The 16,498-nt window shown below is 40.2% G+C and overlaps 1 protein-coding gene across 4 annotated transcripts in view; it reads right to left on the bottom strand.

The window, feature by feature from the left end:
• Positions 1 to 3,712: 3,712 nt before the first annotated feature.
• The window catches only part of TTBK2 (tau tubulin kinase 2), a 218,576-nt gene continuing 205,790 nt past the window's right edge, over positions 3,713 to 16,498 (bottom strand). For 2 of the 4 annotated variants that reach the window (XM_032781488.2, XM_032781489.2), the window contains exons 15-16: positions 13,182 to 14,443; positions 3,716 to 12,115 (exon numbers count right to left, since the gene is read on the bottom strand). In XM_032781488.2, the coding sequence (XP_032637379.1) occupies positions 11,647 to 12,115; positions 13,182 to 14,443 (1,731 nt within the window). In that variant the 3' untranslated portion in view covers positions 3,716 to 11,646. Of the gene's footprint in view, positions 12,116 to 13,181; positions 14,444 to 16,498 lie in introns of all 4 variants that reach the window. The other 2 variants (XM_032781491.2, XM_075065443.1) reach the window with 2 other exon arrangements.

Here is a 16,498-nt window from a genome sequence, read left to right as displayed (position 1 = left end):
CTGTATTGTCCAGAACTGACAATAGACTTACTTCTCAGAGTATACTGGTTAGGGTTTGGCTTAGGTTGGGGAAGAGCAAGTGCTCTCTCCTGGCTCTTGAAAGAGTTCCATCTGCTGGGCCTCTGTTTGGGTGGAAGTGGTAGAAGATCTTCCATTCCCTTATCATTATATCATAGCACTTAGGAACCCCAGTCATGGATCAGGACCACATTGTGCTAGGGACTGTACAAACATAGAAGAAAAAGATGGTTCCATACTACATTCTGAGGGAAGAGAAAGGATGGGGGCAAGGAGAGTCTGAGGAGAAAACACTTCCTAAATGCCACCCCAGGAGCAAATAAGAGCCAAGGAGAACCATTACTTCTCCTGATATTCAAACTAAATGCAGATGACAATGTATTTAGTTTGAATATCAAAATAGGGAAAACTATTGCTATTTAACAGTTCTTCTTAAATTGTGACTTGTACATATGCCTGCTCTGTACACATACCCAGAGTCCAGCTCTCTCCACTCTTAGCTGAGAAAGCATGTGGCTCTGTTAAGTAAGACATCGTTTTTACAATGAGTTGTGACAGTAGTACTGCACTTTAAGGAGATACCTTTCTGTTAATCCTGCGGTAATGATGAAGCCATTTGCTTGAAACTGTGATAAAGCTGAGAGGATATTAACAGCTTCCAGCAGTTGGGAGTGGTGCAAGGATTTTTCCTCGGGCTCCAAAATAACATCCCCTTATTACAGCCTGTGAAACTGCAACTCCAGGTGAGCAAGTTGAGCAAATCTCAGTTGCATAGCCTGTACAGAGTTCCCACAACCAGCATTTGGGACTAGCTGCGTAGAAGGGGGCCTGATCATGTTGAGAGCTCTGTGATTTTAGTTGGCAGCTCCTCAGGTATTGCTGAAGAATGAATCTCAAACAAACTATCCAGATGACTGAAAGGAAATATCTGAAAAATTAAAAATCGGCAAGAGCATACAGTGTCAAAATTAAATACTCCCATCGACATTTTTTCCAGCTAGTATTATACAGAAGTAGGGGGAGGAGGCACTTACCTAACCTTCTATCCCCCACGATAGTTACTGTTAGCAGTTACTTTACTTTCTACAACAGAAGGAAAGAAACCAAAAGTTGAGACAAGGATGGACTGTTACCCTACACCAGCACAAAGATGTGTGCTACTTGCTGGCAGCATGGTTGAAGTAGTTTAGACTTTGGAGCTTAGGGGTGTTCTATCAGTATGAGATTCTAGGATCACAAATACAAAAGTAGGGTTCTTTTGTCATCACCTTTGGAAACTATTGCGTTACTTTCTCCAACACATTAGTTTCCCTTCACTTCTGATGAAAAGATTCCCTTTTATTCTTTATATTAACTTCAGCGCATGTATATATATATTTTTAATCTAGCAGCTGCTCTCTAATTAAAAGCAAACCTGCAGTAGTAATATTGCTGGGATGTGTTCTTCCTCATTGCCCTAGTCTGTGTACAGTGTGCAAGATTATACTGTAACACAAGCATACAGTACATCTACAATGGGCATTAATACAGGCTAGGGATAGTCTGGCTTCTGAGAAGTTTTACTTCACAAAAGTAGTTGTTGCAGGTGATTGGTACAACTATTTTACTAATCACTTACCAGGTTTTCTTAAAATTGATCCAGTCCAAAACTAGTTCCTGATGCCTGTGATATTAAAAGCTTTCTATTGCTTGGGAATAGCATAGGATTCCTCTTTGGCCTGATGTGCACATATCAACATGCTGGGGGGTCGCCTATTCAGATTCCACTCATTGAGATGTAGGCTTCATCAAGTTGTATTTCCTTTAACTGAAAAGCAGCCTTCCTGCCTCTTCTGTTCTCTTAGAACAAGTAGTGATTAATGCTTCTGTAACATTCAGTTAGATTAGTGAAATGTTGTGCTCTAAAGCTCACCTAATCATTCTGGGCAGTGACTGCCAGCTTGTCCAGACTATAGCAGCCACTTCTTAACTGTTCAACATTCTTTTGAGGCCATTTCTCCAATTGTTGAATTGCTGCATTTGCTCTGTGGCAACATTGCTTGGTAGAGCCTAGCTTGAGCCTTTATCACCCTGAAGTTTAAGTCCCTGCTATGAGCAATTGGATTTTTCAATTCAGAAGCAGCTAATGTTTGTAGATCAAGTGCTGTGGAATTCCTGAGACTCTAGGAACAGTAGGTGGACAAGTACCTCAAGTGTGATCATGACCAAGGCATACTGAGAGACGCTATAGTAGTTATGTCATTTACTTACATAAATCAGGGATCAGATTGTGATATGATCCACTTTTAAACCAAGTTTTTGAGCAGTGAAAGATCTGTAAATTGGCTCCAGTACAAAGTGTATAGAATTGCTATTTTGACCCATCATCATACGCCTGAGTGGTCATTCCTTTATGTGCTCATCTGATCTAATATACAGCATCCAAGATTTTCCTTTCAGCAGGCCTGCCTGGGAAACTTCTCCCTCCTGAAGCACGCCACTAAATTCCTTCCTGTTTTTAAACCAAGACATCATTTTCTGGGATTATTACTGTGTAAATGAATTCCGGATTTATGCTTCCTATCGTGTAAAGTGGCTTGAGATTATTTGCATAAAAGAAAATAGGTGAGGGCCTGTTCCAGCTACTGTGGAAGCCAGTGGAGTATTGCTATTGACTTTAATGGGGTCAGGACTGGCCTCTTAATTTTTGTTACCATTACCTAGCATAGCACTGGCATAGCATACACAGGTGGTGGTATAGCTGTAATAGTGCTGATGGAATTGTTCCCTGCTGCTGTGGACTTCACCAAAAATATTGCTTTTTGCCATGTAACAAACCAGACATATAGCATATAGGGAATGAGAAATGCACATATGTTACTGGTAAATATAACCACTGAAGGGAATTAAGCCTATCTGCACCTGTTTTACCAGAGAGAGATGAAAGGAGGAAAATCTTCTCCGAATAACAGAAGTAACATTAATCAGACCAACCTGTGACTTACTAACACTGGTACTGAAAATTGTCTGGATTCTACAAGAGCCTTATTTCCTTCACTTCCGTAATTGCTGCAGCTCAGATATATTGTACACAAATGAGGCTGGTCTCCTCATGGGGCTGCAAGGCCAGGACCATCTTACCGAGCAAGCTATCTCACAGAGAATAATTGACATCACTCTATGAAGACACTAACCAGAGAGATCTTTTTGACTGGCGGGAAGGTAACCAAGGGGACTGTTGTGTCTACACATAAACTGCTTCAGCAACACAGCTGCACCACTGCAGCTATGCCACTGTAGCGCTTCAATGAAGACACTACCTACAGTGATGGGAGGGGTCCTCCTGATGGCACAGGTAATCCAAATCCCTGAGAGGCAGTAGCTAGGCCAACAGAAGAATTCTCCTATCCACCTAGCACCATCTACACTGGGGGTTAGATCGGTTTAACTGTGTCGCCTAGGGGTGTGGATTTTTCACACCTCTGAATGACATAGTTATATTGACCTAACTTCCTAGTGTAGACCAGGCCTCAGAATGTCATATTTGGAATCTGCCATATTTTTACTACACTGAACCTGACCTGTAGCAGAATCATTGCTTGGTTGGATGGAGGGAGTGGGGCAAGAAATAGAGCAAAGCTAAAGTGTCTACCCTTTCCACTGTAATAAGGAGTATGAGGCTGCTGAATCAGTAGGAGCTCTTTGGTTCAACCATTCCAGTTTGCAACATGAACATCTCACTGTTGCTTGCTCTAATACCAACACATTTCCACTGTGTAGTTTCTGTGTAACAAAAAAGTATGTCATAACACAATTGGTGCTGCTTCTCTCCATTTATAAGTTCAGAGTTACAACAATCAAGAAATAGGCTATAAAAATAATTGGTTAGGAGCTTTATAAAAACAGTAAACTCATCATTCATAGGCAGTCAAGGATTGCAGTTTTGCATGCTGAATGAATATTTTATTTAGAACCAGTTTATAAAAATAAAATATAAAATAATTTGAAAACAGAACATAAAACATTGTACAAAGCCTTGATATGGTACAAATGGGAAAAAATAAATAATTACACCTTTATATACAAATGACTGTTACAAGGGTATTAGCTGTTCTGCCAAAACTTATGTTCTTGGATGCCTGAGCAAAAAGAAAAAAAAAAATGGCTTACAAGATTTCACGGGGGAGGGCAAGGGGAAGAAACGGGGACAAATACAGGGCAAGAGAGTCTGGAGGACTCAACAATTGCTTCTCAAAATGGTAACTAATAAGCTCTGGGAAAAACATAAATGAATTATACCATAGACTAAATCTTGAGTTGTTAAATGTCTTCTTATTGGATTCACTGAATGTTCTATCTTTAGTTGATTTACAGATTTTCATTTCTTTGTGGTATTGCTCCAAGATTTTAGATTAGCAGCCAACGGTTCACAGATTCAGAAGTTCACTACGTGTGCCTAAGCACTGCTGGTGATTTCCTTTATTTGTTGGACTTGATACTTGTAGGAAAGCAGTTGAAAATCATAACAGCTTGTGTCTGGGCTAATTCAAGGGGGAAATCAGTGGAAGACTTTGGAACCTTGCTCTGGCCAGGGAAGATTTCCAAGCAACCTACTTCTGGGATTCTTTCAGGCAGGTGGAAGCACAGGGGGTGTGAAACAGCTTTTTAAAAAAAGGCTGACTTCCCCAGTGTCAAATTATCATGACCTTGCTCTGCCATGCAGTAGATAGGGGTTTGAGACCCCAAATGACTCCCATTCTCCATACATGGGAAGACAAGGCCCACCAACATTGTATCTTTGGGGGAAGATGCAAACTGTCCTGCTGTTAGAGCACCCTATACACTGGGCAGTTCACAGATGAACGGATTCTGAAAGGAGGCTAACACCTGCAACTCCCACTGGAGGTAGTTAAATTCCTTTTGAGAGTTGTGGATGGTCAACACCTCTTACGGGCAGCCTGTTCGTGATATTGCTTTCGAGACCATGTGCTCTCCACCCATCACAGCAGTTGCTATAATATCTCTAGGAAGGGATACAGGTCTGCATGGTGGCCACAACACATTCATTTTCCAAATAAAATAACCAGCAACTGTAAATATCCTCACAGTGGACCCATTCCTTCAGTCCACACACAGGCAAAACCTCCACTGACTTCAATGAGAGTTTCACTTGCATGAAAATGGCTGGACCAGCCCAAGATCTAAGTTACCCATATGCAGGAGGAATGGAAGTAGTAGACAGTAAAACTTATAGATCATATAAGCCAACATTTGCACTGGATAAGGATATTGATGAAGGCCTAAGAAGCAAAACATTTGAATCATCATATACCCATTTGTATATAAGTAGGGTTTCTTTATTTCAGCATTTCAGTTAAAGCCTTTGTTATATTCAAGCTCAAGTTTTGCACTGCACAGTCTCCAGCACTAATGAGAGATGGACCCTAACCAAAACAGAGGCTCCAGATACCATGAATCTTTGAGAACGTTCAGGTCAATATCTGAGCCTTGCAGTTCAGAACACTCTCTTGTGCTAGCTTTATGCATCACCCACACACTAATTTCTGAATATAATTTTCCCCTCAGTGAACTTTTGCAAAGGGAGAAAGTCATTCCCATGATTATCTGGCATGCATGCTGAGCATCTTGGAAAGTGACTGGCTAACAAAAAACAGCTATACTATACAGGAAAGATTGCAAGTACTAGAGGTTTGTCATTGTTACTCTTAAGAGACACTGTTAGTGACAATGGATGGAATGAAAGTCAAAATAGAAAACAAAACTTGAATGGAGTAGCCACTAAGTTAACATACAGTACCTAGAGATAATAAACTTCTATATATTTTTGTCTTAAAGGGATATCTGACTCTATTAAAATAAAGACAAATGATTTAAAGCATCAGACTATAGAGCCTGCTGTGATTGTGATTACACAAACTCCTCTGCTTTAGACAGCATCCTACAGGAAACCCAGGTAGTATGAGTCATTACACAATCCAAGTTCCCCCTTATTTAATTTATTTTTCCCAAAGAGATTTGTGTGTTTGTCTTTCAGGGGAAGGGGAGTTCAGGTAGGAGGCCAGAAAAGTACAGATTGGGTGTTTATGTATATTGTGGTGACTTAAGTATTCCTTAAGATTCATTTGTTCACTAGCTAGTTTCCTTGCATTTGCACCAAAGAGATACATGAAAGGATTAGGCATTGTACTAAAAGCTCCAGTAACAGTAAGGGCCATCCACAGCTTTTAACAGTTAAACACAGGGACATGCTTAAGTACTACAGCTTTTATCAATATAGTAACCAGGTCCCCTGACTGTTACAGTGGAAGCATAGATGAACCAAAAGACATTTGGAATGACAGTGTGTACTTTATCAGCCTAATTCTGCAAGCTGCTGAGCATCCTCAACTCTAACAGAAGTCAACAGGAGTTGGCATTCAGCAATTCACAAGATCAGGCCCATAAGAAAGCAAATAGTTATTTTATACCCGAATGACCAGAAATCAATTGGACTGTAATTGCTACTCATTCCTCCCATTTATTTTTGGAAGGTTCATTTTGTCACTGAAATGAAATGTGCAAAAATATTTTAGGTGAAACAAAGAAAAAAATCATTATATCAAACAGTAGTGGGAGGTATGTACCAGTTCTTTGCCACTAACTCATTTTTAAGAGATTGAAATAATTACCCTCTGGCAGCTCTTCATTCTCATGTTGATATTGCTACTAGAATTCATGTCCTTTAGAGTTCTGGGGAAAATGTACAATTCACTGTGGAAAAGGTCACTTGCTGGCAGATAGGGAGACTGTAGTATAAGTTGCCTAAGTTCTACTTTAGGGAAGGAGAGAAGAATGTGGTTTTATAGCACATTACAGTTCAGTCACTGCCACAAATGCTACTGCAGTTATAGGGAGCATGGGCTTTTTGCCCAAATTAGGACTGTAGGATTATGCCTGTGATTTGGAAAGGGGGCGGTGTGGCAATTAGAACAGGGATAAGTAAGGGTAGTTCAAGGAGGAGGTCAAACTAAATGAAAGTACAGTGGGCCTCAGCTAGTTCTGGCAGCTGAATTCTAACAAAGAGGAGGCAATAGCTAAGGTAGTTCCCACACACTTTTATCCAAAAAATGGAAGGTGAATGGAACTACTTTTAAAGACCAACATCAGTGTTTCCCTTGCTATAGTTAATGATCACAAATGCCCAGCAATGCATGGAATGGAGGTCTCAGAACTCAGGCCTTGAAAGATGAAAAGCCCATCAGCCCACTTCTAAACATATAGGACAAGATAGAGCCCTGTGCTTCATGAGTATTCTGTGAGGTAAGGGCACAGGGAGCTTGTTTCTCACCAAACATCAAGACAGGATTTTACTTTGTAGTTCCTAGAGAGAATATGCTTACCGGCTACAGGGAATGCCCTGCCCCACCACACTCACCCAGCCAGCTAACATATATACTGGTAGCTGGGGCTAAGTATGACTCCTTTTTCAGAGCAGTAGCACAGTTCACCTAGCAGCATGTTACCTATTCCCACCCTAATCCACCCTGGCCTGCTCTAGTGGCAGATGTATGCTTAGCATCCTTTTCTCTGCCAACTCCAGCATGTCGCATAACTCATTAAGTCAGGGGCAGGATTTTGCCTATAGTTAATATAGTCAGTGTACCCTGAAAAGGTTTTGCCAATACTAAGATACATTTTAAAAAAATACAAACTAAGCTCACTGCAAAATAGCAGCTCAAAAATCTGTTATTTGGAAGTGAAATATCAAATGCTGGATTTTATTTCATTTAATACATTAAGGGATCCATACTGACAGCTGTGAAAAAATGCTCTGGAGGGCTTGGCAGTCATTTAGGCAAGGGGAAATTCTGCCCCTTTCCCAACTTCCCCCACTTGGCCACAAAAGCCCCCCGAAAGCAGTGGAACTGCCAGTTTCAGAACACATGGAGAATACTGAAGAGGAACTGTGCAGGAGGAATCTGAAAGCCCTGTATGTCTTGGTGCATGGCAGTTCTCTCCACAGAAATGGAGATTAGGATTGAAGGAGGGTATAGCCAGTGGGTCCATGAACTACCCTTAGTGTAAGGGGAAGCTTCTGCAAACCATGCAGAATGGCTGCAGCTTCTATGGGCCCCGGGGAAGATTCTCCCTTTTCTAAGCATGGCGGAGCTTCTCTGCACAAAGCCATTTACTTGGACTTTACACAGGGCCATTGTCCTTTGGTGCTTTAAATAACTGGAATTAAATGTATAATAATTTATATATTTACATTGCTGGGATTTATTCTTTATAGGGTCACTGATGATTACAGAGGCCCTTCTAGAAATATTACAAGGATGGCAATTACACAGGGCTTGATTACTATATAGCTACATTTGCTGATAGTTTAGTTCATAATACTCAATTTTGTTACCTTCACGGGAGAGGAGTTATATAACCAACAAAGTAAAAGTAGGAAGAAAAGTACAAGAGAGGCTGTAAACTTGACCTATCCATAAACGTAAAGTTGCTTCCATTTCTAACCAGCTACAAAATCTGTGGCAGTAAGCCACCACCAGGGACAAAGTTATTTTACCATCATTGCACTGAAAATGCCAAAAGCACCATCCTCTTCTTTGTGCTTTCCCCCATTCTGATGTAGTTCCTCTCTTTGTATTGGCAAAAAGTGCAAATAGTAATATATTTCTACAAGGTCAATGTACTCTTTTTTATTCATTAGTATGTAATATTGAACAATATGGATATATTTTACTCTGGCAGAGAGAAGGAAAATATCTTGAGTTTTATGTCTCCCCTCACCCGTAAAACAAACTATTCTTACAGTAACAGTGATTACCTGGTTCTGGATCCTGTTGTATCAGAGATAAAATGTAAATACTTTATTTTCAATATTTCAGGGGAAAGGCACAGAGCCCAAACCTGCCCTCACTGAAGTTAATGCCAAAACTTCCATACACCTCACTCATATAGGACTTAAACTCAAAGACCAAAGCGAATGCTCCTCAGAAAATTGAGAATTAAAAATTATCATAAGCTGCCACAATGCCTTAAGAGACAGTATCAGCAGAGCCTTGGGGAGAGAGGTCTACAATGGGATCCAACTCTCGTTAGTGTATACTGCAAGGTGACAGGTAAGGAAATCAAAGAAGAAAAGATGGGGTTTGATTTTTTTTTTTTTGTCATAGTCATCTAATAGGTATTTATTAACTGTCACTGCTACTGTATCATGAGCAATGTTGCAGCTTAAAAATGTACACTGTGAAATGAAAAAACAGTAATTACAAATTCTATCTTATAATCAAAGATACAGTACCTCTGAGTCTGTGCTCCTGTTTCACACGCAAACAGAAAAACACACAAAAATATAAATAAAAGGAAAAGGCTGAGACACAAAACACTGGCTTGCTGACACATCACCAACCCTTCAGCCCTGTACTGAGGCATGAAGGCTATTTGACTTTGTGGATGCCAGGAAACTATTTTCAGGAAATGAGAGATGCAACGCCAAGAGTATTCAGACACGCAACAGAAAAACAACTGTATCATAAATTACAAATGGAGAATGAGAAACAGTAAGTGAATTTATATAAGCATATGTATATATATATATATTTATAAATATTTATATTATATAATTTACCATGAGCACATGCAATCATTAGTATAGTACCTATAATACAATATAATACAAAAGAATAAGCCTTTCCAATGGTATAGTTTCTTCAGAAAGAGCAGGTATGCCCTACCTTTTGCATTCCACTGCAATGCTTGAAACCTGAATTAAACTAAGGTTCCATACTGTGCTACATTACTTATGGAAAACAGTATACACAGGAGGAAGAAGAAAATCCCAACACACTCTGATAGAACAAGTGAAATTCAATGCAGCTCCAGGGCAGCTGTGATGCAGCATCAGAAATGTGTTAGCTCAGAGAGGAAATATTTCCTTTTCAATGCAAAGGTACTAGTTTGGCAGCAAATAGAGGTTAAATAAAAAGCACAGATGCTGGCTAGGAAAGCATACGACTACAGCAAGCAGATCAGTAACTGACAGTGCTTCCACACATCCAGCACCCCTGGGACAGGTAGTATTCGGGATGCTAATGTATCCCTTTCAGACTTGTATTCCCGTGTTTTAAACTATTCTGATCCACTATCCATTTCTGAACATAGTAAAAGCTGCCATATCCCTAAAGTGTCCTACAATGATCCTCTACAGCATATTAAGTGAGTACTAAAGGAACTTGTTTGGGGAAAATAGGCACCATGGACTTTATTCACAGTGAAGGGGTCTGGCTTTCCTAAGAGAGATTTGGTCAAAAGTGAAGACAAAAATCCCAACATAGAAGTTTTCTGAGATTTTTTTTTTTCTTTCTGGTTATATTGCCAAATATTCTCATTTAGATTCTGTAGGAAGTGAGAGTGAAGGCCTTTATTCCTCTTAGCTATAACCTAGCAAGTGTACAGGCTCTGCACTCACCTTTCAGCACGGAGAACATACATACATAAAGTCCATCTTCTAGACTTAACCTAAATTCCAAGGTAAAAAATGAATCTGAATTTGTACTTCTCTCTACTCCTTCTCAGCTTTGCTATCTTGGGTTTAATGTCAAGACAGCATCATTGTGAATAAGGTCAATAAAGGTTTAAGTAGTCCATAGCTAACAGGAAAATGATTGTTGTAACAAAGGCTCTCTTTTGCACTCAGACAAACAGGTTTACATACTTCTGACCAAAATACACACAGCAGTATATGCTAAGTCTGCAACAACCCTCCAGCCTGAAGACTCTTCCTTTTTTCTCCCATAACTCAGATTGGAATGACTTTCTCCAGAATGTACATAATACAGGCCTGGAGGGGAGAACCATGGATTAAGAAGGAAAAAAGCAACATGATTGATGTTTAAAGGTTCTTGGATACTAACAAAAGACAAATGCCCTGCAAAATAATACTATAAAACTCAGAAAACGTTAAAACTTATTTTTAAAATGTCATCAGTATACAGGTGAAGCGTGTAATTTTTCTGTAGATAGGGGAATCTGTGCCATTGGAGAGGGGGAGATGGGATGGACACTGAATGACTCAGAAAGAGATGTTCACAGTCTGACACTGAAAAAACTCACAAATTAGAAATATCATGTTCCAAATAATGTGCTTATTTACAATTCTACAAATAAATGCCTGAGCAGTACCTGTCTCAGAGGTGGTGGTATCATTGTGGAAACAAAACCAAATGTTTCACGTTCTATTACATATTCTTTGAGAAAGGCCTTAAATAATTAGGCCAAATCTCCTAAGTACACAACATAAAAACCATAAATAAATAAAAAACCCTATTAAAACATTCACTTTAGAGATAATTTTAACTTCAAATGTTCCACACATCTTTGTCTGTCCTTATCTGGCCTCTACCACCCTCCCTGATCTGCTTGCTGCCTGTCATTAGCCAATGCCTGGCCACTCATTTACACACTATGGACTTGTCAAATAATTTATCATATATTTTCTCTCTTTTGAAAGCGAGGATTCAACACTGATTTTTTTGTTTTGTTTTTTGGGTTTTTTTGTTTTTTGTTTAAATACACAGTACACAGACACAACATGCATCAAATAACAAGAAGCCTTTTACACCTGTCAAGGCTCAGTTCCTATCTGCTAAGTTTACTAGCCGATTTGCTCTTTCCTGTGGGGGTTTTAGTGTTTGGGGAGTGGTGGCAGGAGCTGTTGGATCCTTTTAGACCATTCTTGCTTGGTTTGCTGCAGAAGTGCTCTTGTTGGCAGGACCTCCTAGAGGACGAGGAGCCTGAATGGCTAGGAGGCGATTTACTCCTCCCAAGGTGTGAGGATGAACTCTTCTGGTCATGGTGAGGCCGTCCAGCCCGGGATGGTGAAGAACTGGCTGTACGGGGTAAGGAAGAGCTCCTAGGGGAAGCACTGCGGCTGTGTCGAGGGATGATAGGGCTTTTAGGTGGCGTTTTTGGGCTATGTGGTGTTCCTGGACTCTTACACTGGGTGGAGCTCCTTGGCTTTTGAGATCCATTCTGAAGGATTTGAGCCAGACGAGAGATAAGGTCTGAGTCTGAGTTGCTGCTCCCTAGAACTCTGTACCTGCGTAATCTTAAAAAGAAATGAAGAGAGATTATTTCCACCATTTTATTGTGCTTTGTCCTTTACAATGAATATATACTAACATAATATAAGTAGAAACTAGAGACAGGCCTTAGCTGCAGAGTTCACATCTGGATCTGAACTAACCTAAAGTTCAGAGGTATCTGGATCTAGGGTTTTAGTTTGTGTCCAGTTCAAAGGGATACAGTACCCATGTTTGTGTAAGCCCCAACACATAACAAGAATGTCTTTTTAAGTACTAGACAGAGGTGTCAAAGTGCATACATGCATACTTATTTTGCTGATAATACTGGAAGGTGCATACTGAAGGGCGGTGCTTATCAACTCCTTTTTCGGAGGGGTAGCATACACTCCCTGTCTACCACTGTGGCTGCAGTCTGTCAGTGTGGAAGAGGGCAAAGTAATCCTACTACACTTTCCTTCAGAGGGTATTGCATCACTGGTGACACTTAACACTCTTGTTATACTTGTAGTCTACTCATACACAGAACAGGATTATGGCTGCCCATGCATAGATGTCCAGGGGTGAAGAAGAGCTTCTGGAATTCTCTCTGTGCTCCTTTTCATTTCTGTGCATAATCAGTCATGATCTGATCCTAACCAATTATGTCTAATATTGTTCATCAAAATTTTCAAACTGTTAGGCTTCTAAATAAAAGAGTGCTTTGTTTGGTAATGGGTTTTGTGAGTGTTCAGCACTTTTGAGAATCAGGTCATTTTTATTTAAGTGTCTAAATATAGCTATAACTTTAAGAACCTGGGTTTGAAAATTCTGGCTATCTATTGGAGAGTTCACTGGAAGGCTGTCACATTCTTCTGTAACACTTCAAGATATTATTAATATCTAACTGACATGTTAAAGCTAAAGCTTTTAAAAAAACAGTTAAGATATTTCTCAAATGCATTCTTGTGGTCAGATAACTCAAATCCAGGATTTTTAAAAAGAAATTGGTTTACAAATAACCGACGTTTTGGACAATCACACGATACTCTTTGCAAGCTAGATCAAAGCTATTTTAAAATAAAATATGCATTTCTAGTTCATCTGTATTACCTGGCTTCTACCCCAGGCCTAGTTGGTGGTTTTCCTGGGGGTGGATGAGGAAAGAATTGAGCTGAGGTTGAACTGGTGACTTGATCAGTTGTAGCCCAGGATACTAGCCTTGGAATCTTGCTCCTTCTGGACTGAGAGCTACTTGGTGACAAAGAGCCATCCTCAGATTGTTTGCCCAAATGAGAGTCCAGTGTCACTCTGGAAAAGGAGGATAAGACGTCATCCTCTGAAAACAGTACAGGAGCAGCAGCCACTTTTTCCTCCAGTGACTTGTCAGAGGCACTTGAGAGGTTACCAAGGAAAGTCTTGAGCTGTCTCTTTTCCACAACTAGCCTGACCAAATCTGGCTGATGGGCCTTCTTTAGGAGAAGCTTCTCCTTTGCTGAAACAGAAGTGGACTCTGATGTCAAGTCTATTTCTTGTGCTAAAACTGGTATGCGACTTTGTCTGACTACAAAGGGTGACCTAACCAAGTCTTTCTTAGATTGATGAGAACTCTCATTCTCGGACATACAATGAAACAGCTCTCCATTTCTGGGGGTATTTTTCTCTCTTTTGCCCTCCTGCTGAAAAAATGTAGAAAGGTCCATCTGGTGGCATTCCAAGTCTTCACTATGATCAATTTCTTCATTATCATGGAAACCATTTTCCTGCACATCAGCAAATAGGTCTATGACTCTTGATGGTGAAACCTCTGATGTCTCAGCTGCTGCTGACTTCAGTACCTCATAGTTTGCATCTGAATTTGGCACCAAGCAGGAAGTCCTTGGCTGTGATTCATCAGCAGATTCAATAGCAGCTGGAGGTTTCCCTTCCACAAATTTTGAGCTCCCTGGTGGAGAAGAACTCTGCCCTTTGTGAGACATTTTTATGGCATCCTCAGAAACCACTGGAAGCCTTCTTTCTTCAGTTTCTACAGCGAGATTTCCAGGTTCTTTTTCTTCCTCCCTACTGCTACATTGTTCAGGTAGGTCCTTTTGGCCACAGTCTGCGAGTCTGACACATTCTTTGACGTGCCATTCCCTCTCAAGCACCTCATGGTTGATATGATTTAATTGCAGTACCAGATCTGTTCTGCTGGTACTAGTGGGAAGCGCACCCTCTGTCACTACCAGTCCAGGCAAATTCTCCTTAGGAGAGGAAAATTCCACAGTGTGTTCCATAGGATGAGTGTTTCTGTCCCTCTTCTCTAGCTGGTGGCCATAATGAAAGCTCTCAGAGGCAAATTGGGGGGATGCCACTGATGGTCTGGGTACTGTTACCTATATTGGAAAATTAAAGAAAAAATTAAAAGATAGGAATATTATCTTATACAGATCACATTCTTTAAAATGCAGACTTGACACTGTATGTTCAAAGTGTTATTGTTCCCATCAATCATTATGTTCCTATTGGAAAAGTAACAGCTAATTTAATAAATGACATTTGATTTACAGAACTAGAAAATAAAATTCTCTACCATCCTCAGACAAAATGTATGGCATGTGAAAACAAGCATTATCTCTGCTGAAAAGGTCACATTCACCAAGAACCCTGCTGGAGAACAGAGCCAGCCAAAGGAGTAAACTAAGTTTTGTGTGTTATTTTTATAGAATTTTGCATATTTTTATAAAAGTTTTACACATCCAATTTCATAATAAAAAGTAATCCTTAACAAGCTATACTACAAAAATTACAAGATCCTGCAGTCAGGAATGGAAGATGATGAATAGTATTTCATAGGCTAGGATAAAAGAAGTGAGATTTTTGATCAAGGCAGCAGATAGTTCCCATTGAGTCACCATGGTGTACAGACATATATGGTCAGAGCTTGTAATGTTCATCAGCAGTGGAAATGATTATGGAATGTGAGTCTGGCCACAAAAGCCTCCTGGATTCACCTCTGCTGGAAAATGAGGCTGATGACAGTTGCCATCAAATCTGCAATTTTATATCACAGACACTTCACTGGCACTTGCTGCAGAAATAGTCTTAAAGTGCTGGAAAGCTCAAAGGGCGTTTGGCATAATTAGCATAGTGACACCATTGGCTGCTAAAATCAAACTCACTCATTAGGTCCCAGGACACATTTCACATTTAATACTGGTGATATTCAATCTACTTCTGTGAAAAACAAGCAAACTGGGATTTGATTGTGACATGCACCCTGCTGGGGAATCTGAATTCAACAGCTGCATGGAGACTCTCACTCCTTTTGTACATCCTCTTAATAGTTCCATGAAACAAACATCCATCATTACAGAGTCAAAATTACTTTCATGAAACACAAACATCCAACTGATAATGTAAATCATTCACAGGAAAAATATGGAACATTAGTCATGCTGCATCATGATACTGAAGTTACAGAAATTAATGTCATTTATGTTAAGGAAATTACCACCACATCATTCTGAGATTTATTACACTGATTTTCTAATGTGCCTCACTTTTGGGTCTTTGTTCCATATTTGGGCTTGAGGTTGGGTTGGGCAAGCTACAAATGCGAGGTCTGGCTTGCAATGTGGTTTTTATACACCACTGTGTAACTGGTCTCAGAGTAACAGTGATTTGCAAAGCAGGTTCTTTGTAGTTCCACAGACAGCATGAGAGTCAAGCATTTTTCCTGTTACTTGCAGGGCAGAGAAAATGGGGTTGTCACTGAGTGCAGAGAGAGAAAGCAGGAAGTAGCACAGCAAGGAAGGCATCCTAAGGATTTCCAAATGGGACTGATTAAGCTGTATCTACTGTTCTTACAGAGGATTTGCCAAGATGAATGGAGCAAGGGAAACCCCACACTCAGATGTCGGGAGTCCTTCTGCAGCAAGAGATAAACTTTTTTCTCGTTTACCTGCTAATTTGCTTTCAGTGACTAGATCAATATGCACAGTCCTGGGTTCTTCTTGTTGACTGAATCAGAGTGGCATGTTGACAACCAATCAAATCAGAGTATTCACACCCTAAGGGACAGTCCTCACTTCTTCTCTTATCTTAGTTTGAGTCTTTAATATGAAAGAAACATTATCTTCATTTTTGAGTGAGAAGCATTTTTTTACTCCAGGATTCAAGGAAAAATCCAGGATCTTTCAGGTGGGAGGGGGGATTTGTGCTGTACTGATCCAATCTCAAAAAGAGAAGAGGAAGTCGGAATAAAAAAGACAGTTACTCACCTTTGTAACTGTTCTTCGAGATGTGTTGCTCATATCTATTCCAAGTAGGTGTGCGCGCGCAGAGTGCACGTTCATCGGAAGAATTTTCCCCTAGCAACACCCGGTGGGTCGGCAGGTGCCCCCTGGCGTGGTGCCGTTGCGGCACCGCATATATACCCCTGCCGACCC

The sequence above is a fragment of the Chelonoidis abingdonii genome, chromosome 4 (genome assembly GCF_003597395.2).
Source record: "Chelonoidis abingdonii isolate Lonesome George chromosome 4, CheloAbing_2.0, whole genome shotgun sequence".
In the NCBI taxonomy this organism is placed as follows: Eukaryota; Metazoa; Chordata; order Testudines; family Testudinidae; genus Chelonoidis; species Chelonoidis abingdonii.
This window is presented reverse-complemented; position numbering and strand designations above follow the sequence as displayed.